A 23,627-nucleotide genomic window follows, 5' to 3' on the forward strand; every position below is an offset into this window, starting at 1 on the left:
TCACAAAATGAATACTTTTTTTTAAGTGAATACTTTTTTTTTTTAAGTGCATTTTTTTTTAGTAATCTCTACACCCAAAGTGGGACTCACAATCACAATCCCAAGATCAAGAGTCGAATGCTGTTCCTAAAGAGCTAGCCAGGCACCCCAGAATGAGTACTTTTTTAAAGGCAGAAAGCATGCTTAATTAAAGTGAACTTACTCTATTTTCTCTTTTCCTGCAATTTGTTTCATTGTTTTCTCCTGGTGGTTGGGGGTGGGGTGGGGCAGGGAATAAAGTATTCTAGAGGCAACAATAGTGTCAGAGGACAGAGCTCCCTCTCCTTCCTCCTCAGAGCTTCACAACTCAGCTTTGTGAGTTTTGTTTCCAGAAAGACCTCCCACAGAGCCAGTATCTACAACTTTCAAGATGGTCAAAGCCTGCTGGGCAGGACCAACATAACTGAAGTACTTTCTTGTGCCCAGGAAATTTTGGCTTACATATTTTCATTATGGCATATATTGTACTGTTAAAACATTCCTGCAGAATCCCATAATATAATTAAGAGAAAAATGTATCTTCATAATTTATCCAATTGTGGATCAGTCATACACAGCAATCATTATCATAGACATTGAACATAAGTGTACACAAATGAGCACATTGTACTGCGAAAGGAAAAATGAAAAAATCGGTAAGCCAGAATACAATTTCTAAAGCCTTGAAAGCTGAGAAGGCAATTTACAACATAAGGAAAATTCTCTTATTTCTGTACTATTTGGAATCCTAATATGGTACACCCTTTCTGATTACTAACACCTGTTTTTTTTAACCAGAAGACAAATGTTGAGGTTTGTCCACACAAACATAGTAAAAGGAAAAACTGCATTTTAAAAACCATATGTTGGGGCACCTGGGTGGCTCAGTGGGTTAAAGCCTCTGCCTTCGGCTCAGGTCATGATCTCAGTATCCTGGGATCCAGCCCCACATCAGGTTCTCTGCTCTGTGGGGAGCCTGCTTCCTCCTCTCTCTGCCTGCCTCTCTGCCTACTTGTGATCTCTGTCTGCAAATAAATAAATAAAATCCTTAAATTTAAAAAAAAAAAAAACATATGTTAGCTTTTGTTTCATTTCTTTAAATATTTATATTAAATATGTAACTAGAGTGCTTGGTTTGCCCAAAATAAGTATCATTTTCAAATCTGGCAAATTTTAAAAATGTTCTTTCAGAACACCAAAGGCAAATTAATATTCACAGTGTAGGATCATAAGATGTATAGAGGAAAATCAGACTGGAAAAGTAGGTTCTGGTCAAAATAAGTAGGCAAGGGGCGCCTGGGTGGCTCAGTGGGTTAAAGCCTCTGCCTTTGGCTCAGGTCATGATCTCAGGGGCATTGAATAGAGCCCCCGCATTGGGCTCTCTGCTCAGCAGGGAGCCTGCTTCCTCCTTTCTCTCTGCCTGCCTCTCTGCCTACTTGTAATCTCTCTCTATCAAATAAATAAATAAAATCTTTGGGAAAAAAAAAAAAGTAGGCAACAGGAATGGTTCACTTCATTCTTTTTCCTTTCTTTCTTTCTTTTTTTTTTAAGTAATCTCTACCCCCAACCTGCGGCTAGAACCCTGAGATCGAGTCGCACGTGCTCTACCAACTGAGTCAGCCAGGCACCCCAGTCTACTTCATTCTTTGTTTCATTCCTTTATTTAACAAATATTCATAGAGTTCCCAATGAGCAAAAAACTGGGCAAATGCTGTGGAGAAAGCAGAAATGCTCCAAAATTTATAAAGTATGGCTTGAGCTATTCTAATAACTCTAGCACTAATTTCTCAATTTCATTGCTAAAGTATCTACAATCTTTGTTTTGATACCCAAAACAAAAGAGAAAATAGAAGTAATTATCCCAATACCTCAATTTAAAAAAAATATATTTTACTTATGTATTTGACAGAGATCACAAGAAGACAGAGAGGCAGGCAGAGAGAGAGGAGGAAGCAGGATCCTGGCACAGCAGAGAGCCCGATGCGGGGCTTGATCCCATGGGATCATGACCGAAGCCAAAGGCAGAGGCTTTAACCCACTGAGCCACCCAGGCACCACCACCCCCCATACCTCAATTTTTTAAAAACCCTACCTCTGTCTGAATTACTTGTTGTCATCATTTTAGTTACAGAAATCTTTTCATCAGGCCTCTTCAAAAGAGTGCTTTTAGAAAATGAGATCTGCAGTGATGTTCAGTAACCTATATACTTTTGCACTGCAAACCAGTACACATATTCAAATATATTTATAACAGCAAAATAATTAACAAACAACACTTATCTTTGCTATGTGCAATGTGCTGGATAGATTTTATTCTTTTCTGTTTTTCTTAGCCCAACATGGGGCTTGAACCCAGAACCCCAAAATCAAGAGTTGTATGCTCTACCACTGAGCCAGCGCCAGGTGCCCCTATTCTGTTTTTTTTTTCTTTCTTTTTAAATTGCTAGTGGCAACTCATTAGATTGACTTCACACCTCACTAATTGCTCGTGGCCAATAGTTGAAAAACACTGCTCCCAGTCTGTCCTTTAGAAATGAAGAAGCAAAGTAGTAGTGCTCAGAATAGAAACATGATCAACAGTGCACACCTTCTGTCCAGCAAATTGATAGATCTCAAAGCCCTCCAGAATTAAGTCTCTGGGACAAAAAGGGCCTGTGATTGCTCAACCCTTTGACCATGAAGCCACATGCCCTGTGAAGGATAAGGAAAAATCTTCTGGAGAACAGAGCTGGAGCATCCAGACAGACTGACCAAGAAATTCACACTGCAGGACTGGGAGTCATCCTTGTCCTGCTGAGTAAGACATATGCTATGAACTGACTGAACTCCTGACATCCTATTTTCCCTCCACATTATGTACTGGGTGCAGGGACGTTTGGCCTTATGCTTCCAGATCATGGAGATTTACTCTGGACCAGACCAAAAGGAATTCCTATCACTCAAAAATTCCAAGCTAGGGCATGCACTTTATTCCTAGCTGAATATCACCTTCGTTCCTGAAGAATACTGAACCGTGGAATCGTATCTCACCCCGATGCCACTTCATCATAGTTTGCAAATCTAGCTAATTAATGGCATCTTCTGCTGTTTTCTACCATTGATACCATTTTCTTCTATTTTAATATTTGATATTTTGATGTAATTTGAATGGAAGTTAAAAGAATGAGCTCAATGGCTATCTTGAAACAGAAGTAGAGTTGGTTCATTTTAAAGCTTTTATTACTATTTCACTTTTAAAGTTCTGTTCTTAATAATTTTAATAATTTTTCAATTTTTAAAAAATTAGGTCTAGACCCAATATAGGGCTTGAGCTCATGACCCCAAGATCAAGAGTCATATGCTCTAGGGGTGCCTGGTTGGCTCAGTGGGTTAAGCATCTGCCTTTGGCTCTGGTCATGATCTCAGGATCCTGGGATCGAGCCCTGTATTGGGCTCTCTGCTCAGCGGGGAACCTGCTTTCCTCCTCTCTGCCTGCCTCTCTGCCTACTTGTGATCTCTGTCAAATAAATAAAATATTTTTTTAAAAAACTATTTAAAAAAAAGAGTCACATGCTCTATTGACTGAGTCAGCAAGGCGCCCCCTGTTCTTAATATTTTAATTTTTAATCTTGCATTTTTAATTTTCTTCAGTCTTTTTATAAATTTGCATTACTTGGGGAACATGGGTTGCTCAGTTGGTTAAGCATCTGCCTTCAGCTCAGGTCATGATCCCAGGGTCCTGGGATAGAGCCCCACATCAGGCTCCCTGTTCAGCAGAGAAATCTGCTTCTCCCTTTCCCTCTGGCCCTCCTCCTGCTTGTGCTCTCGCTCTCTCAAATAAATAAATAAAATCTTTTTCAAAAATTTGCATTACTTTCTTCCTGTGACTTGCCTTCATTGAAACAGCTGCATGGTAATGGCATTAGGGAAGCTCCAAACCACTGATGGGATTCAGGACACACTATCCCAAAAATGGCACCTTGGCAGAGTGAACATTTTATGCTGAAGGAGTCTGGAAAAACAGCCAGAGTAGGAAGATATTTTGATCTCCCTCCCTTGTCCTTCTTCCCTTAAACTGATGATAAAATCCTCCTAACAGAAGTGCCTTCCCTACAGCTGGAGGTCTGTTTCTTCAGGTCTTTATTTCCATATGTAAGTTCTCATGTTGCATAAAACTTGTATTAAATCAATTTATATCCTTTTCTCCTGTTACTTTGTCTTTATCGGTTTAATTTTCAGACCCAGCCAGGAACCCCAAGAAAGTAGAGGAAAATTTTTCCTCCCCACACCACAAAGACGAGTCTGGAAACCATATCCACCCCAGCTATCCCAGCAGTAGCTGGGCTCCTCAGTATATCTGCCATCCCTACTAATGGTGGCTTAAGTAATAACGATTCTGCTGGTGCCCTAGAATTCTGAAGTGCTGGTATTTCTTGGCTTCCTGAATCATGTTGTTTCTTTGAAAAGTCACTGTTCAAATCAATGCCCTGTACAACCATTGGATTTAGGGCAAACTGTCAACAAAATGCCCCTTGACAACACATGGAGACTCAAATCTCAAAGATGCAAATGTTGGGGAGTGAAATATGTCTCCCCAAAATTCGGCTCTTCAGCTTAAGGATTATTATCTTGAGCTGGGTTTTTTCATTGTTTTGTTTTCAAGACTTTATTTATTTATTTATTTATTTATTTGTCAAAGAGAGAGAACACAGCAGGGGGAGCAGCAGAGAGAGAAGCAGGCTTCCCGCTGAGCAAGGAGCCCTCAATACCAGGACCCTTGCTTGTATCAAGACCTGAGCCAAAGGCAGATGCTTAACTGACAGAGCCACCCAAGCACCCCTTAAGCTGGTTATTTGTAAGAAACGGCAGAGATCGGAGAAGTTTTAAAAACCAGGTAAAAGTTACTCTTTTGTAAGAACAATTTACATTTATAAGGGAAATCTCCATTTGTAAAGATGTCTCTCTCTCTCTCTCTCTCTCTCTCTCAAAAACCACCTTACCCTTGTTTACTGTGCCTTTCAGGGTAACTTCTCATAACTGGCCTCCCCATCCCCCAACATCTTCTAGCCTTTACCTGGAGATGTTACTTAAGGGGATGGCCAATTCGGGAGCTACTCAGTTTTCCTTGGTATCTCCCAGGTATATAGGAGGTATACATGTTAATAAACTTCTCTTTTGTTTTTCTTCTGTTAGTCTGTCTTGTTACATGTGTATCAGCCAAGAACCTAGAAGAGTAGAGGGAAAATTATTTTTCTTTCCCCCTGCAAACTTTACCTTGATGAGTAACCAAATGATGCTGGAGAAATCCAGAAGATAAAATTCTTAGCACATTATCTGCTTGCCTCAGATGTAGTTAATTCTCCTAAGCAGGTTTTGCAAATGTACCAGGCCAGAATGAGGTACTGACTGGGATCTTTACTATTCTCAGTTACCTAAGAGAGCAGGAATAAATAAGAGATGATGAGGTAATGTTGGGGTTTGGAGCAAACGGTCAAGAAAGAATTATTGAGATGTCTTCAATGCAAAAAGGTGGTTTTATTAAAGCATGGGGATAGGACCGTGGGCAGAAAAAGCAGCACTGAGGCAGTGAGGGGTGGTGATTATATATTTTCAAGTTTGGAGCGGGGATAGGGACATTTTAAATCTATAGGGAATTTTGAAAGGTTTCCAGGACCATGAAGGGGCTAGCCATTGTTAGGAAAAGGGCATTTATTACTGTCCAGTAAAACCTTAGTCATGAGATCCTTCAGATGTGTATCAGTGGACTATATGCTTAGGAGATGATTGCCAACATATATCTTGGCGGGGTAGAGATAAAGTTTCCAAAGGAATTTTTTTTTTTTAAGATTTTTATTTATTTATTTATTTGACAGAGAGAGATCACAAGCAGGCAGAGAGGCAGGGAGAGAGGAAGGGAAGCAGGCTCCCTGCTGCGCAGAGAGCCCGATGCAGGGCTCCATCCCAGGACCCCGAGATCATGACCTGAGCCGAAGGAAGAGGCTTAACCCACTGAGCCACCCAGGCGACCACAAAGGAATTTTTATATGTTTTTTTTTTTTTTAAAGATTTTATTTATTTATTTGACAGAGAGAAATCACAAGTAGATGGATAGGCAGGCAGAGAGAGAGAGAGAGGGAAGCAGGCTCCCTGCTGAGCAGAGAGCCCGATGCGGGACTCGATCCCAGGACCCCGAGATCATGACCTGAGCCGAAGGCAGTGGCCTAACCCACTGAGCCACCCAGGCGCCCCAGGAATTTTTATATGTTAAATAAGACTTACAACATCCTGGAAGTCAGGATAATGTTAAACCAAGATTGCCTTTTGCCCTTAGCAAGGTATTAACGTCAAGGCAGCTGATTTCCTAGAGGAATGTCACTCTGCCTGTTTCAAGGACTTGTTAATGGGCTGTAAGTAGTAAGAAAAATTTTTTTTTTCATTTGCTTTTGAAAATTATCAAGAAAGAGCAGAACTATTGAGATCAGTGGCCCTGATTTTTCTTTGAGTCAACTTTTTTTACAACGGCATTTCTGGCAGCAGATTCCCCAGGCTTTCCCAGTGGTGAGAAAGACCAAGCTGATTTAGGTTTCAGGACCCAAAGGAATAAGAGGTCTTGGAATAAGGAAGAGTTCACCAGTTAGAATTTGTGGAGTAGCAACCATCCTTTCCTTCTCCTGTTCACACAGGGGAGGAAGATTTAACATTAGCACTTCAATCCCTTTTCCATAAGACTGAGAATGCCATATATCCTGTTTCCACTAAGTTAGGAAATAGTGATTATCTCTTTTCTGATGTTTGCTAAGCTACAGCGCCTTCTAGCACTTCATTTACCTGAGACAAGGAGAAAGAAGCATGATCAAAAGAGGGAAGCAAGAAAGACTGCCTGGAGAATCACCTCCATTCCCACCACTTAGTCTGAGGATACATGAGTTTCCAGGGTGCCTAGGTGGCTCAGGCAATTGAGTGGCTGAGGCCCAGGTCATCATCTCAGGGTCCTGGAATTGAGCCCCATGTTAGCATCAGGCCCCCCACTCAGCAGAGAGTCAGCCTCTCCCTCTACCCCTCCCCCAACTCATGCACACCCATGAGTTCTCCCTCTCAAATGAATAAAATCATTAAAAAAAAAAAAAGCATGAGTTTCCTGTAACTTGAATCGACACCATGGAAAGTGGCAGGACTGAAGTCAACTCGTAATACTCCCCACAACACATACCCATGAGTGGAGTGATTAAGCCCCGTCGCATTCCACAATTAAACTTATGTGTCCTTCCCATCCCAGGTGGTGGGGATCCAAGAGTAAAAGGCTGTGGACTAAACAGCCTTGGGAGTTAAGCAGGTAGGGAGAGAAAGAGGTAAGAATCTCTCACGCCAGGGGACTATGATAGGGAGCCCCTACAGAGCCCTCAAAAAATAACCATGACCAAATGTGCTGGAGAAGAACCAGCATTTGGACAACTGTCTCATGAATGGAACTAACAAATGTCAAAACAAAAAAGGGAAATGTAAGCAAAATGTAAGGAGACTTCAGTTGTATGTTTTCTAAGTGTTGTGGGAATATGCTTTTAGCTGCCAAATAATGACAGTGCTGAGTCACGTATGCATGGGAATAGTTTTCATTCTTCTCCCAAGTTTTGTCCACCATTAATTATAATAAAGCTAATGTTGCTTTCAACATTTCATAATAAGAAGTATGACTAGAAATAAATAAAACCCAAAAAAGGAAATGTGAGACTAAAAGAATATAGATTGAAAGGGGCCATAAGAAATCCAATAATTTAGAAAAAACAGTAAGAACTAAATTTATTTGATAGAAATATATTTTTTAAAAAATAAACAGATCTAGATACCCAGGATACTGAAAGGAAAGAAGGCCAAGGGAAAAAGGCAGCCATAGACCCCGTTGTTTTGAGGATAGGAAATCAAGACGTAAATCCTTTATTTGAGAAAGGCAAAAAAACCCTGAGCTTTGGTCAGAAATTCTGCCTAAATTTAGGACTTTTCTATTTTTTTCAGATGACCCTATTATAACTGTCTCATATAAAAAAGATCTTGCCTCTATAACTGTATAGCTCACCTTGTCCTTGGACGATCAAACAAGCTATCTACAAGAAAGACCAGAGACAAAAGGCAGAAAAGCAGACCTTGCCGACCCCAAAGAAAGCTGCTGGCCAATGTAATTCCTCCTAGCCTTCAAGTACGTGTTAATACTGCTACTACCTAAGTGGAGGACAAGGACATTTAGAAAATGGTGACTGCACACAACAGGAGTCCCGCTGGTCTCTTTTTCTTCTTGTCTATTTTGTCCCTAAAATCATGGTTTCCCTACTGACTATAATCAAGGCAAAGGTTAGAACAAGTCATTTCATATAGTCCACAAAAAGACCTGTACCAGCTTCACTTTCACATAGCTTATCTGGAAAGACAATGCTGCAGGGACTGCGTTGGCAGACGTCATCAGAACTGATGACCGTGATAACTGTGATGAGATCTGACATCATTGGGAGGTAAACCAGAAAAGCAGCAGGCCCATGAGCTTGCCACACACCTAGTTTTAAATGTACTCTGTTAAATTCTCTGTTGAGAGAAACAGAACATCCCCTTAAAACAAAAAAAGCTATTGAGGCATGAGACCCAGGGAATAAAAGCTAGGATATAACATCCTATCCTACCCCAAAGGCAATGAAATAAAATCACAAGAACAAAAAATCTGTGGCAGATTTGAGGCCTTACTAAAAGTAAATGTTGTTTAATTAGGAAATGTTGGGAAATTTACTTTATGTTTTCACCAGCAGTCCAGGAGTGGCAATAAGCTTCTCGTGCTGTATGACTGATTCTAACAGATGTCAACTCTTCGGACTATGTGGTACCTCTGACATTGTCAGCATCACAGATCATTAAGAGAACCTTCTATAGACATGGCGGATGTTTGTGGATTATCACTGGTGTTATAAAAATAGCCTGTAATGTTAGGATGATTTTAGCAGCAAGTATATGTATATATCAGATCCTCAGACCAATTCAAACTGGCTTTAAAAACAAAGAAATTTACCATGTTACATGAAGAACTGGGATTCAAGATACTTCAAAGATCGGCTGCTTTAGGGGCTCAACAATGTCCTAAGCATTCCTATTCTTTCTATCTTGGGGGCTGCTATCCTCAGCACATTGCTTTTCGTCCTTATAATTATCCTCACGATTCTGTCCAGAAGGTTATTCCCCTTCATCTAACAAGAAGTAGAAATTAGCCATTCCTTATTACTAAAAATGGGTTAGGTGACCTTCTCGTGTAGCTTTGCCCCACATTCACAGGTAGTTAGAAAGCAGTTAAGGCAAAAAAGTAGCCGCAGGCATGATGTATAAAGAGTTAGTTTATTACAAATAATCAAAATTTGATTGATCAAAATCAATCAAAACTGGAAAAGTCAACAAATATTCTCTTTCAACAAAAATTAAATATGGATACTGAAAATAACTAAAATAACAGTGTCCAACAGTTAAACTCTCTCTTCAAATATTAGCACTATAGGTATACATCCTTTATCCTGGTGACTTTATAGAGTATTTCATTTTTCTTAAAAGCATATTACATTAATTACAACTTGCTTAAATTATTCTATTACATTTAGAACAACCATCTCTTAAATATTTAAATACCATCAGAGTGCAACTTAGATCATTCAGAGAAATTTCCATTTCAACTCAATGAAACATCTACATATTTACATATTTTACTGTTTTCTGAGTGGGTCACCTCCAGACCCCTTGGAATAGTTCACCCTTTTCTACGAAAGTGTATGCGATTCATAAGTTCTCTGAACTTCAATATAAAAGAGTAGTTATTTATGTTGTCTTTCCATGTTTCATAAGTCCTTCTAAATTTCTCATAATAACTTTCTTTTTTCAAATTGAAATCTGCTCCAATTTTTTTTAAATAACTGTCTTTTTTCCATATTTCTCTCCAGGAGCCTTTGAATTTTTCCAAATAACTTTCTTCAGATTCTTCCTTCCATATTCCTTCTCTTTTTTTTACGGCTGTTAATTCAGCTTTAAGTAAGTTTCTGTGAATTGTCCAATAGATTTTAGAATCATAGTCTAGCCCTTTAACAAGAACAGTTTTGCCAAGGCCTCTTCTCAAAATTTCTTCATTCAGACTCACACTAAAATACCTACCCTTGAATAAAAAATAACACAGACCAATTACTAAAGAAAATTGCTACTATACCTATAACATCTTCACTTTGACATTTACTTATTTATTTAAATTAAATAATCATCCAGGGGCTCCTGGGTGGCTCTGTCAGTTAAGTGTCTGCCTTTGGCTCAGGTGGTGATCCCAGAGTTCTGGGGATCCCAGAGTTCATCGGGCTCCCCGCTCGGTGAGGAGTCTGCTTCTCCCTCTACCTCTCCCCCCACCCCTTGTGCTATCTCTCTCACGCTCTCTCTCTCTCTCACACACATACATAAAATCTTTTTAAAAAATAAATAAATAAACCAATTAATTAATTAACTAATTTAATCATCATTCAGAGGGGCACCTGGATGGCTCAGTGGGTTAAGCACCCAGCTCTTGATTTTGGCTCAGGTCATGATCTCAGGGTCTTAATATCCAGCCCTGCATCGGGCTTTGTGCTCAGTGCAGTCTGTGAGATTCTCTCTCTCCCACACCCTCTGCCTCTCCCTTCCCTTCACATGTTCTCTCTCTCTTTCTCTAAAATGAACAGATAAATATAATATTAAAACAAAAACAAAAACAAAACAGTCATTTAGCAACTTAGCCTCCAAAGCCAAAAAACATAAAGCAAAGGGCTAAGAACTTAAAACAGCTAATACTAAATCCAAGAATTTCCATTATTAGGAGAGATCCTTGTTCAAAGTCAATTGCCTCTTTTATTTATTTATTTTTAAAAATTTATTTATTTATTTGAGAGAGAGAGAGAGTGCAGGAGCACACGAGCAAGGGGAGGGACAAAGGGAGAAGCAGACTTCCCACGGAGCAGGGAGCAGGGAGCCAGGGAGCCAGGAGCCTAAACCTGGACTGGATCCCAGGCCCCTGAGATCATAACCTGAGCAGAAGACAGCCGCTTAACTGACTGAGTCACCTGGGCACATCTTAATTGCCTCTTCTGTAACATACAGTTCCCCACAAACTCACTGGTCTTCTAACCCAAAGAGATGTAAAAGTAATAAAGTATAAAAAGCTGGTTTGGTTTGTTTGCTGTTTGGGGGAAATAAGTACACAAAATAAGCAAAACAACAGAAGGCCATAACAAAAGAAACTAAAGGCACACAAATGCAAATTGAACTGAATCATCACTGAACTGTTAGATTAGGTTTCAGAATTCCAGTGTGTAAATACATTTTTTGGCATGTAAATACATTTTTTATTTTTTAAAATATTTTATTTATTTATTTATTTATTTATTTATTTGACAGACAGAGATCAGAATTAGACAGAGAGCAGGCAGAGAGAGGAAGGGAAGCAGGCTCTTTTCTGAGCAGAGAGCCGGATGTGGGGCTCGATCCCAGAACCCTGGGATCATGACCTGAGCTGAAGGGAGAGGTTTTAACCCACTGAGCCACCCAGATGCCCCAAATACATTTTCAAAAGACTTCCCACAAAATAATTTTTACATGAAAAATAGGCCTGGACCTTGCATCTTCATCCTTTAGGAAATTTCCTTCAAGGAAAACCTCACTTCTAAATGAAATTGGATAAGGGGCTCTTGGGTGGCTCAGTGGGTTAAGCCTCTGCCTTCGGCTCAGGTCATGGTCCCAGGGTTCTGGGATCAAGCCCCGCATCGGGCTCTCTGCTCAGCGGGGACCTGCTTCCTTGCCTCTCTGCCTGCTTGTGATCTCTGTCTGTCAAATAAATAAATAAAATCGTTTTTTTAAATAAATAAATAAATAAATGAAACTGGATAAATGGGATTTTTTCCCTACTAATTTACAGCATAAAGGAGACCCTGCTGGGGAGGCTCAGTCAGTAGACCTAAGACTCTTGATCTTGGAGTTGTGGGTTTGAGCCCTATGCTGGGTGTAGAGATTACTTAATTTTTTTTAAATCTTAAAAAAAAAAAAAAAAAAAAAAAAAAAAAGGAGATCCTGCTTAGTTATTTATATAGCCCTTGTGGGATTTTAACCTAATGAGATTAATTTTAACATTAATAATTTAATAGCTTTCTTAGTCAAGTACTTCACAATTAAATTCTAAAAATGCAAAAACTCCAGGTTTCAATAAGAGACATTTTTAGGACTTTCGTAAGGAACAAAGGCTCTTCCACTTGGTTACCGTGAGTCCTATCTGTAAATGGGAGTAAAAACAATGACTCTATAGGGTGGTTTTGAGGATAAATAAAATATACTTCTCAATTTAAAAGCAAAGATAATGTTTTCTTAGTTAAAAAAAATTATATTTTTTATTTTTTATAATTTATTTACTTATTTATTTTTAAAGATTTTATTTATGGGGCACCTGGGTCAGTTAAGCATCTGCCTTAGGCTCAGGTCATGATCTCAGGGTCCTGTGATCAAGCCTCCTGTCAGGCTCCCAGCTCAGCCGGGAGTCTGAGTCTCCCTCTGCCCCTCCCCCTTCCATATGTATGTGCTCGCTCTCTCAAATAAGCAGAATCTTTCAAAAAAATTTTGCAAAAGATTGTATTTATTTATTTATTTTATTTATTTATTTTTTTTAAAGATTTTATTTATTTATTTGACAGACAGAGATCACAAGTAGGCAGAGAGGCAGGCAGAGAGAGAGAGGGAAGCAGGCTCCCTGCCAAGCAGAGAGCCCGATGCGGGACTCGATCCCAGGACCCTATGATCATGACCTGAGCCGAAGGCAGCGGCCCAACCCACTGAGCCACCCAGGCGCCCGATTTTATTTATTTTTTTGAGAGAGAGCTTGTATCACAAGGGCCAGCGGGGGGAGAGACGGAGGGAAGCAAGAATATCAAGTAGACTTCCCACTGAGTGCATAACCCAATGCCTGCCTTGATCTCATGACCCTGAGCTCATGACCTGAGCAGAAATCAGGAGTCAGACACTTAAGCTACTAAGCCACCCAAGCTCCCAACACTTTTTTTTTATTTTTAAGTATCTGTATACCCAGCATGGTGATCTAATTCATGATCCCAAGATCAAGAGTCACATGCTCAGGGTGCCTGGGTGGCTCAGTGGGTTAAAGCCTCTGCCTTTGGCTCAGGTCATGATCTCAGGGTCATGGGACTGAGCCCCGCATTGGGCTCTCTGCTCAGTGTGGTGTCTGCTTCCCCCCCCCCCCCTCTGCTTGCCTCTCTGCCTACTTGTGATCTCTGTCAAAAAAATAAATAAAATCTTTTTAAAAAGTATTGAATCTTTAAAAAAAAAAAAAAAGAGTCACATGCTCCACCAACTGAGCCCACCAGGTGCCTGGAGAAGATAATATTTTTGTAAGGCCTCTGGCATCTTTATATATTTTGTATTACCAGTTTACTTTTTATTTATATATTTTTTAAATATTTTATTTATTTATTTATTTTACAGAGATCACAAGTAGGCAGAGAGAGAGAGGGGGAAGCAGGCTCCCTGCTGAGCAGAAAGCCCGATGTGGGGCTCGATCCCAGGACCCTGAGATTATGACCGGAGCCAAAGACAGGCTTAATCCACTGAGCCACCCAGGCACCCCTACTTTTTTTTTTTAAGATTTTATTTGTAAGTAATATCTATATCCAACGTGGGGCCTGAACTCACAACTCTGAGATTAAGAGTTGTATGTTCCATTGACTGAGCCAGCCACGAACCCCTACCAGCTTACTTTTAACTCTAAGACACTTCAACCAATCAGTGTTGGATAATTCTTATTTTGAAAGAACTGCATATGACCTGGACATACAGAAATTAATGGGTTTCATCAGGCTTTCTATCAACAGTTCAAAAAGCTCTAAGAATTCAAAATGGTTACAATTTTAATCCCTTTAATGTGAGGTTATTTTTTTCTTCAGATTATTTTTGTTTGTTATATAATAAGGGACTTTATTTATTTATTTTTAAGATTTTATTTATTAATTTGACAGAGACAGAGAGAGCAAGAGAGGAAACACAAGCAGGGGGAGTGGGAGAAGGAGAAGCAGACTTCCCGCTGAGCAGGGAGCCTGGTCAGTCATAATGGTAGGAAAACTCTGAGGTAAAGTCTTCAGTTGACTGATTACTGATCATAAACAGTACTTAAATATTCTCGACTTTACAGTTCAGAGACTGAACACTATTTACTTTAGAAAACACCTCTGCTCTTAGTAGTTTCCAGCTGACAGGGCTCACTCAACAAGCAGTTTCTAATAACAAGGGCAATACACTATACTTATGTATAAGTAAATGTGTAAAGATAATCCTCAATTGAGCAATGTCCAAAGTCATTAATAATTTTAGGTTTCTTTCATGTTCTTAATTTTCCATTTTTCTATAATAAACATATAAATAATATTTAATAACAAAACATATATAGTAAACACCTGGTTCACTATACATGATCGCTATGAGTAGCAGTTAAAAAAGACAAAAATTCAGTCCCATTGTAGATTCAAGATTCTAATTAATGATGGTTCTGAACAAATAAAAAGAATAACATACTGTTCGTGATTTCTTCACACTACTTACCTTATTCACTAGAAGATAACAAAAGAGCACTGAATTCTCCTTTCCAAGAAGTTGAAACCATAGCAACTGGGAAGGTTTTAACTCTTTTTGTAACCACACCTTCCCAGTTTCAGTGAGTTCTACTCCTGCCAGTTTAACCAGCAGGACACCACAGGGCTCTTCTAAAAAGGTTAGATAGAAAATTGTCTAGCTTTAAAACCATGTTGCAAAAGCAAATTTCAAAGCCACATGCCCCCGCAAAACAACTAAATATACTATGTTTCTTTACAAACACCCAGACTCTCTAAATGTAGATCTATTTATATCTTTTTCGTTTATTTTTTTAATCTTTTTTTTTATCTTTTTCTTTTAAAGCAACGGAAGCATGTAACATACGAAATAATGTAAAAAACCCATTTCAGTAAGCTCCAGAACAGGATGGAGAAGCCAATATTAACAAATGCATATATGGCAATTTACAGTGCTATCTCAGCATGACCTCTGGAAGCAGGTTCTACTTAATAGCATCCCCAAAACTGTGCAGTGTACAACCTGGACAAACCCAGGTGGTGCTTTGCTGCCTGAGTCCTGAAAAGGCATCACTATTCTAGAGAGAAGAGATTTAAATTATGACAATGTAATTACAACAACATAACAGATGCTCAATTATTTGTGGAAAGAATGCATAAGCGCCTGAATGAAATCCTGAATGGTTGAATAAAAAAAAGGAGGGGGGAATCTGAAGCCAAAATAAATAGTTCCTTGTATTTAAAGCCAAGAGTTTGTACTTTCCCTCACAAAGTTACTAAAACTTAAAATGACATTTTTTGCTATTTTACAAATGACTTTTAATTAACAAATACTAAAATAGTTGTATTATGCTTGCACTCTACTTACTTTTCCAGGAAGATATGATAGGTAAAGTAATAGGAATATGCTCAATTTCTAAGCCATTCTCAGTTATTCGGCGTAATCGTCCACGTAGTTTAACATTCTTTCGTATAAATTCTACTGGAATATCTGAAGAACTTGTAAATTTTGATGTCTGTTGATTTATAAAAAAAAAACAACATTTTATTATTATTTTCATTTTAAATTATGTCAAATTATCTTCTAAATATTTAACAAGAAGATATAACCACTGAAAATTTTTAATTTTGTCCTTAATTTTATTTTTTATTTTTTTTTAAAGATTTTATTTATTTATTTGACAGAGAGAAATCACAAGTAGTCAGAGAGGCAGGCAGAGAGAGAGAGGGAAGCAGGCTCCCCACTGAGCAGAGAGCCCGATGCGGGACTGGATCCCAGGACCCCGAGATCATGACCTGAGCCGAAGGCAGCGGCTTAACCCACTGAGCCACCCAGGCGCCCCTGTCCTTAATTTTATATTAATATTTTACTTATGATTTAATCGAAGTGTTGGGGGAGCATCTGGCTGGCTCTGTTGGTGGAGCATGCAACTTTTGACCTTGGGGTTGTGGGTTCAAGGCCCCCACTGGGTACAGAGATTATTTAAAAATAAAATCTTTTGGGGAAAAAAAACTATGAACACTAAAAATGAGAGTTAGTATTTTAAAAGATCCTGACAACTAGGATGATGGGATAAAATGTAAAAATCTTCCCCTGTACTCCCCAAAACTAATGTAGGATAGAAGAGAATAAACTAACTGTAGGATATATGAAAAAGATAAAGAACTTTTAGTTCATTGTGAACTCAAAATGAAATGAAAGTGTGACCAAAAAAAAAGTACAAACTCCCTCTCCTCTCCACTCCTCACTGCTCCCCACCAAATTCAAACACCAAGCAACATTGTAAGGAACAGGATCCCAAACAAGAAATAAGGAAGTGATTGTTCTAGATCAGGCCCTCATGGGATATACTGTGCTCTCCTGTGTACCACATCTCATAAAAGACTTCAACAACAAACTAGAACAAAACTAGAAGACAGGAAAGAAGATGATAAAGGGCCTGGAAACCATATCACATGAGAAAACCAAGAATATCTCACACAGGGGAGGAAGACTTAGAAGTAGAGAGGGTCATCAGAGATATATCCAATTACTAAATATCTATCCCTTTTTAATTTTATGCATTTTCATTGAGGATATACATAAAAAGATCTAAGACTGCCTTGGTGCTTGAGTTTAAGAAATTATTTTTTTTTAAGATTTTATTTATTTCTTTGACAGATAGAGATTGCAAGTAGGCAGAGAGGCAGGCAGAGAGAGAGGAGGAAGCAGGCTCCCTGCTGAGCAGAGCCCGGATGCAGGGCTGGATCCCAGAACCCTGGGATCATGATCCGAGCTGAAGGCAGAGGCTTTAACCCACTGAGCCACCCAGACCCCCCCTGGAGTTTTAGAAATTATTAAGGAGCTACGGGAAGAAACTGAAATAGAACCCATGATCCTGCTCTCAAGAAATTCACCATCTATGTAAGGAACCTTTAAAGGCAGATCCCATTGCATTCACCTTTTCTGCATCCAATAATCTCTCAACAGCAGATAGTTCAGTGTTATGTTTCTATGACATAACAGGTACTAACAATATACATAAAAACAGAATACAACTGCAGAGCAATATATAAGTAGATTTAAGATAAGCAATGTATAAGTGGGTCCCGGGGTGGCTCAGTCAGTTGGGCATCTGCCTTCAGCTCAGGTCATGATCCCAGGGGCCTGGGATCCAGCCCCACATCAGACTCTCTGCTTGGAGAGGAGCCTGCTTCTCCCTTCCCTCTGCTTGCCACCACCCCTTCTTGTGCTCTCTTTCTCTGTCAAATAAATAAATAAAGTCTTAAAGAAAAAAAAAAGAATAAAGTATAAGTGCTAAAGGGTTCGGCTGCCTGGAGGGTTCAGTTGGTTAAGCATCTGATTTCAGCTTCAGTCATGATCTCAGGGTCATGAGATCAAGCCTTGAGTCAGGCTCCACGCTGGGCATGGAGCCTGCTAAAGATTCTCTTTCTCCCACCCCCTTTACCCTTCCCCCCATTCACTCTCTTTCAAATAAGTAAATAAAGTCCTAAATGCTAAAGGGTCAAAAATGAGTAAGAAGATCTGAGGGAGATATCTGTAAAGCAAGTGAATTCTAAACTTGTGAAAAACATCCTGCTCTCTACAAGAGGCAGAAAGATGATGCCGCTAACGAGAACACTGTCCCTAAGCCTCAGATGGAGAAGGAAGTGTCCTAAAGGCAAAGAGACAAAAGCTGGAAGCACTATGAAGAGAAAATAGTAAGTGTTTCAAATTCAGGAAGATGAAATTTGGAATCCAGTTCTGCCACATACTAGCTGGATGAAAATTACTTAACCTCTTCAAGTATCCACCTCCTCCATCCATAAAAATTAGGTGTAAGAACACCTCTTTCAGGGCACCTGTACGGCTTCGTTGGCTCTTGATTTTGGCTCAGGTCATGATCTCAGGGTCATGGCATCAAGCTCCATGTCAGGCTCTGTGCTCAGTGGGGAGTCTGCTTGAGATTCTCTCTCTCCCCTGCCCCCCCACCTCTCCTCTCTCTCTAAATAAACAAACAAATAATTTTTAAAAAATACCTGTTTCATATGATTATTTTAAGTATTAAATGAAATTATGTATCTCAAGTGTTTAGCACAGAACTGAATCATCATTTTTTATTTTTTAAATATGAAATTTGGACTTGTCTACCAGTAGCTGAAAGAATATGAGAGGTTGGTAAACTCAGGAGGAGGAAAAACAGGAGGAAATACAAAAAGAAAGCTGAAGGGGAGCTATTAGGTTCCCTTTGTGGCAGGCCTTTGGTTTAACACATTATCTATTCCCAAGCCTCTTTCTTTTGTCATCATGTACTGTAAGGGATGGAAAACCTAAACGGCTGCTTTCCCAACCTCCTTTCCGAAACCTAGAGGTGACCATATGATAAAAGGATGTAAGCAAAAGTCTACTGAAGGCGGGGTGCCTGAGTGGCTCAGTGGGTTAAGCTGCTGCCTTCGGCTCAGGTCATGATCTCAGGGTCCTGGGATCGAGCCCCGCATCGGGCTCTCTGCTCAGCAGGGAGCCTGCTTCCCTCTCTCTCTCTCTCTCTGCCTGCCTCTCCATCTACTTGTGATTTCTCTCTGTCAAATAAATAAATAAAATCTTAAAAAAAAAAAGTCTACTGAAGGCTTTTGGTAAAACTTTCGTTTTCTTGATAAAAAGGAATATATGTGGCTGGCACCTTCCTTTTCCCTCTTCTCCTGCTTTGAACGTGCATATGCTATGTGGAGTTACAGCAGCCATTCTGCGCCATGAGGAAAGGCACAGAGAATCATACAGACCTAAACTCTCTGTCATTGACCCAGAGACCAATGCCAGCAGCATCCTACCTCCAGAAGTCTTTTGACATGAGGGAAAAAAAGCCTTTTAACTTGGTTAAACTACTGCTACATGGGGTTTCTCATACTTGTAGCCTAAGTTCTCCAACTGTTACATAATAAAATTTTTTTTATTATGTAACATAATAATATGTTCCTAATGTTCCAAAATGTTCTTTTTCTACCTCCTTAGCTTGCTCTTCTCACCACTATTCATTATTTTCAAAACTCATAAAACTTAAGAAAAAAAGACACCAGAACTATGGTTTAAGATGAATAACTTCATAACATACTCATATAAATTACTATTAATGAATAAGTAATTTGCATAAATCAATAACATACCTAATATTGTATAACTTAGAACAATCTATAATTGATTTATGTCATTTTTAAGGGCTACCAAGAGAAGTAATCCCTCAGCATTATTTTTACCAAATTCTTTTTTTAAGATTTTATTTGTTTATTTAAGAGAGAGAGCTAGTCAGAAAGAACATAAGTGGGTTGAGGGGCAGAGGGAGAAGCAGACTCCTCACTGAGCAGGGAGCCACTACAAGGCTCAATTCCAGGATCCTGGGATCATGACCTGAACTGAAGACAGACGCTTAACCGGCTGAGCCACCCAAGCACCCTTTATTTTTACCTAAATTCTTAATCAGATCATTTAGTATTTTGACAATTTTGAAACCTTCAAAATACATGTCATGGAACACAGACTGTAAGATAAAGAAAAAGGTGAAATGAAAAGAGCTAAAGCTTCAAAAGTTCCACTCTAAAAATATAAGCTAAATGTGAATGACTTACAAAATCATGGAGGTGTTAAAAGAAAAAAAACCTATTAGATTATTAGATATAAGGTTAAAAATGAGTTCAAGACACTTAATAAAAAATGGGGGGATAAAAGTTTGACTTTGGAGTCAGAGGGAAAAGGCAGGAGTTGGAAAAGATGTACTATAGTACAGTAAAGCTATGTAGTCAATGATAATATAAAACAATACAGAGATAATAAATGTAAGATATTAATACACACAGAAGCAATAAACTCATTCCAGACTGTAACATGATACTACAATTACACTCAGTGACAAGAATCAGTTACATTAAAAAAACTTAACAAAGCCTGAATTGTCAAAAGGATTCCATAATATCTATTATTAAAACATTCCTGAGAGGCCAAAAAATATGCTAACTGAAAATATAAATTATTTTTGTACATCCCACTTCTCGCTCTGTTCATTAAACAGATCTTACAGATTGCTACAAATTGGAGAAAGTATAAATTATTCAGTGCTAAAGGACATAATTTGACTATAATCTAAAACCACTATACAAAACAGTTTTGAGACATGCCACAACATCTGAAATGCAAATTTAGTGATTACAGCATTCTAGCCAACTAAATCCTTTACAGATTCCTTTTTAAGCGTGAAGAAAAGTGATTATGGAAATAGAGACCGGACAATCACTTTCCATAAAATCCTGCGGATGTGTTGCTTTTAAACCAAGATCTTAAAATAGGTTTGTTGTTCTAAATCATATTTAAGACTTCTAATATGGATAACAAAATGATACACTGCTTGAGAGAAAAATGGTCTGCAAGTGAGAAAAAAATTAACTGTCTCTTGCTTATCATAGTGCCTTCTTCATTTTTTAACTTACCATCCGAACACTTCTTAGAAGTAACAATGTTCCAGCTACAGCCATTACGGTGCTGATGTTCTTCAGAAAGAGATTAAATGATTAATTCTCATTAGTTGTTATTCATAATAGTAAAAGAACTCATTGGAAGGGGACAAAAAAGACTGGCCTCTCTATTAATTGTCCAAATAAGGCACATCCTTCAACTAACGGCCCATTTCTCCCAACAAACTTTAACTGCCCACCTACGCATTAATCTTCCTGCTTTTTCCCCAAACAATCTGGCAGGCACAGTAATTATATATATAATATTGTATTGTTCTCTATTGACTGTTCCTTTTAACCATGAATTCCTTAAATGCATGAATTAGTCTAATACTTCTTGAACAATGTCCACAGTAACTTGCATAACCCTGAGTCTACAGTGGGAATGTAAATGTTTGGTAGAAAACTTTACTATCCAAAGCTTAAAATATAATGCTTTAGATGTATATATGGGAGAACACTTGGGAAGAACTTATCAATGTTTTTAAAGTGCTTCATTAGAAATAGACTGGGAAACCTAGGTAGCTCTGTTAAGCATCTGCCTGCAGCTCAGGTCCTGATCTGGGATGAAGCCCCACAGGAATCTCTGCTCAGCAGTGACCCCTCTTCTCCCTGTCTCTCTGCCTGCCGCTCCTCCTGCTTGTGCTTGCTCTCCGTCAAGCAGATTAGTAAATAAAATCCTTTAAAAAACCCCCAACAACAACAACACTGAAATAGACCTAAAAAAGTTTAATTAAAAAATAAGAACCTGAGACCCCCGCAACAAGCATGATAATCTAACATGTTTTCCTTCAAGTAATACAACTAGGTATGTAAGAAATGAAGCTGAAAATATGCCCAAAGAAATGAAGATGCTAAGATTGCTCCAAGTGTTGAAGTAAAGGCACTTAGATCCAACTCTGATCTTGCTCTAAACATCAGGCAAACATAAAACAAAGCAGTGAAAACTTTGTAACTACCATCACATAATACCTTTTATTTGTTCTGTGGATTTCCCATTTGTAGGGGAAAAAAGGAAATACACACAAAGATACACCCTGTGATTGGCATATTTGGAATAATGTATCCATGTGCCAATTTTTTTAAAGATTTTTTTAAGAGATTTTATTTATTTATTTGATAGAGATCACAAGTAGGCAGAGAGGCAGGCAGAGAGACAGGGGGAAGCAGGATCCCCGCTGAGCAGGGAACCCAATGCGGGGCTCAATCCCAGAGATCGAGACGTTTAATCGGACGTTTAATTGAGCCACTCAGGCATCCCTCCATATGCCAGTTTAAACACTGTTCCCTCGCTCAATCTACTTAAGTCATTTTTTTTTTTTAATTTGAAACAACCCATGCACCAAATTCTGCTTCACTGGAAGTAGCCAGGCCTTGTCAATTAACACGTGTGTATCTATCATTCATTAATGCCACCCATACTTATCTAGCACTTACTAAGTGGGAGACAATATTCTAGGGGAAGAGCTACTGTCCTTGGGAAGGAAACAGCCATGGTCCAGGGCCTTGTGGGGCATGACTGCAGAGCCTTTGCAAAACTGATGGTCCTACTCAACTTCTCAGAAGAATTTAACATAGTTACTCATTCTCTCTGAAAATATTCTCTTCCCTTGACTTCTAGGACACCTGGTTTTCCTGATTTTCCTCCTCCTCCTTCACTGTTTCTTTCCAATCTTTGCTGACCTCCTCCTTTTCCCAAATTCTAAATGTTAAGAGAATCCTTCAGGTCCCGGGTCTCAATTCTAGGATTTCAGCAACTCTTCTGACTTGTTCCAAGATGCCATCCAAGCTTTAAACACTAACGTGAGGTTTATGTGGTTCATTCCTTAAGCTCTATGTCCAGTTACGATCTCCCTTCAATGCCAGATTCCTATACCTGGTTGCCTAGATAACATGTAGAACCAGGTTTACAATTCTCATAACCATCTTCAGGTTCACACACGTCCACCTTCAAGTTCACATGTCCAAAGAGTCCTCCAGATTTCTCCAACAAATCACTGACTCCCAAGCCCTCCACAGAAGCAACTTTGACCACGGTCCACCCCTTGATTCCTCTTTCTTTACCTCCCACCCCAAATCAATCACACCATCCCCGGAGGACTAGCCCCAATCTTGTGTCGCCTGGTCACCTAAGATGTCCCACTCTTGGTTGAACTCCAGTGCCCTCTCAATTCATTCGAAACATAAGGCCTCCAGGACCACGTGCCCACCCCCTACCCTTGATCTCCTGTGCCTCGCTGTCCCCAAATGCTCTCGGGGGGCCGCTGACGCCCCAAGCTGTGTTGCGTCTCAGTCTCTGAGGTGTCCCTGGGGGCCCACCACGGACCTAGCAGTAATTCGGCAGAGCTGGCCTCCTTGGCCCGCCGCGCCCATCCACGCAGCCAGCCCAACCGGATCGCACTCCCCCCACCGCCGCCCGTCCCTCGCGACCCTGGCGACGCGACCCTCGGCCCCGCCCGAGCACCGGCGGTTCCACTGCGCGCGGCCTCCCGCAGCCCGCCTCCCTCAGGCTCGCTCCGCGCGGCCCCGCGCCCACCGCCGGCCCGGCCGGCTGGTTTCCGGTACCCGGACGAGACGCAGGTGGTCGTCGGCCCACTGCGAGACCCGAGCCACCACGTTGGGCGCCGCTGCGTCTCGGTCCGTCGGCGGCGAGGCCGTGGCCTCAGGCCGCCGCGCCATGTTCCCGGCCTCCCGCGAGCCAGCGGCGAGCTCCTCGGGCGGACGGCAGGGGGCGCTGCGCTCCTCGGGCGGACGGCAGGGGGCGCCGCGCTCCTCGTGCGGAGCGCGCGGATCCAGGCTCCCCGGGCTGTGGGGGCGCAGCGCGCCTACCGACAACCGGGCCCTCGTTTCCCCCACAAGCCCCCCAGGAGTGGACTGACGGCGGCTATGGGTTCCCTCGTCGCCTGTGAGCGGGCCCCCCCACTGAGTAGGAGACAGGCGACAGTGACCTACCCCACCCCACCCCAGCATTTATGCAGGGGGTTTCCGCCGCGCGGGACGTCTGTGTGGGGCAGG

The 23,627-nt window shown here is 40.3% G+C and overlaps 1 protein-coding gene across 2 annotated transcripts; it reads right to left on the minus strand.

The window, feature by feature from the left end:
• Positions 1–9,344: 9,344 nt before the first annotated feature.
• Positions 9,345–23,323, minus strand: CUNH3orf33 (chromosome unknown C3orf33 homolog). Of its 2 annotated transcripts, none has more exons than XM_045088545.1 (5): positions 23,178–23,323; positions 20,589–20,648; positions 15,502–15,649; positions 14,626–14,786; positions 9,345–10,165 (listed from the first exon to the last, which is right to left on the minus strand). In XM_045088545.1, exons 1-5 carry the CDS (start codon positions 23,289–23,291, stop codon positions 9,767–9,769), a joined length of 882 nt encoding a protein of 293 aa, XP_044944480.1. In that variant the 5' UTR covers positions 23,292–23,323; the 3' UTR covers positions 9,345–9,766. The 2 variants fall into 2 exon arrangements, with proteins under 2 accessions (XP_044944480.1, XP_044944481.1); XM_045088546.1 differs by having other exon boundaries at positions 9,896–10,052.
• Between the last annotated feature and the right edge of the window lie 304 nt (positions 23,324–23,627).

Source organism: Mustela putorius, unplaced genomic scaffold (genome assembly GCF_011764305.1).
Source record: "Mustela putorius furo isolate JIRA1106 unplaced genomic scaffold, ASM1176430v1.1 tig00003834_pilon_pilon_pilon, whole genome shotgun sequence".
NCBI lineage: Eukaryota > Metazoa > Chordata > Mammalia > Carnivora > Mustelidae > Mustela > Mustela putorius.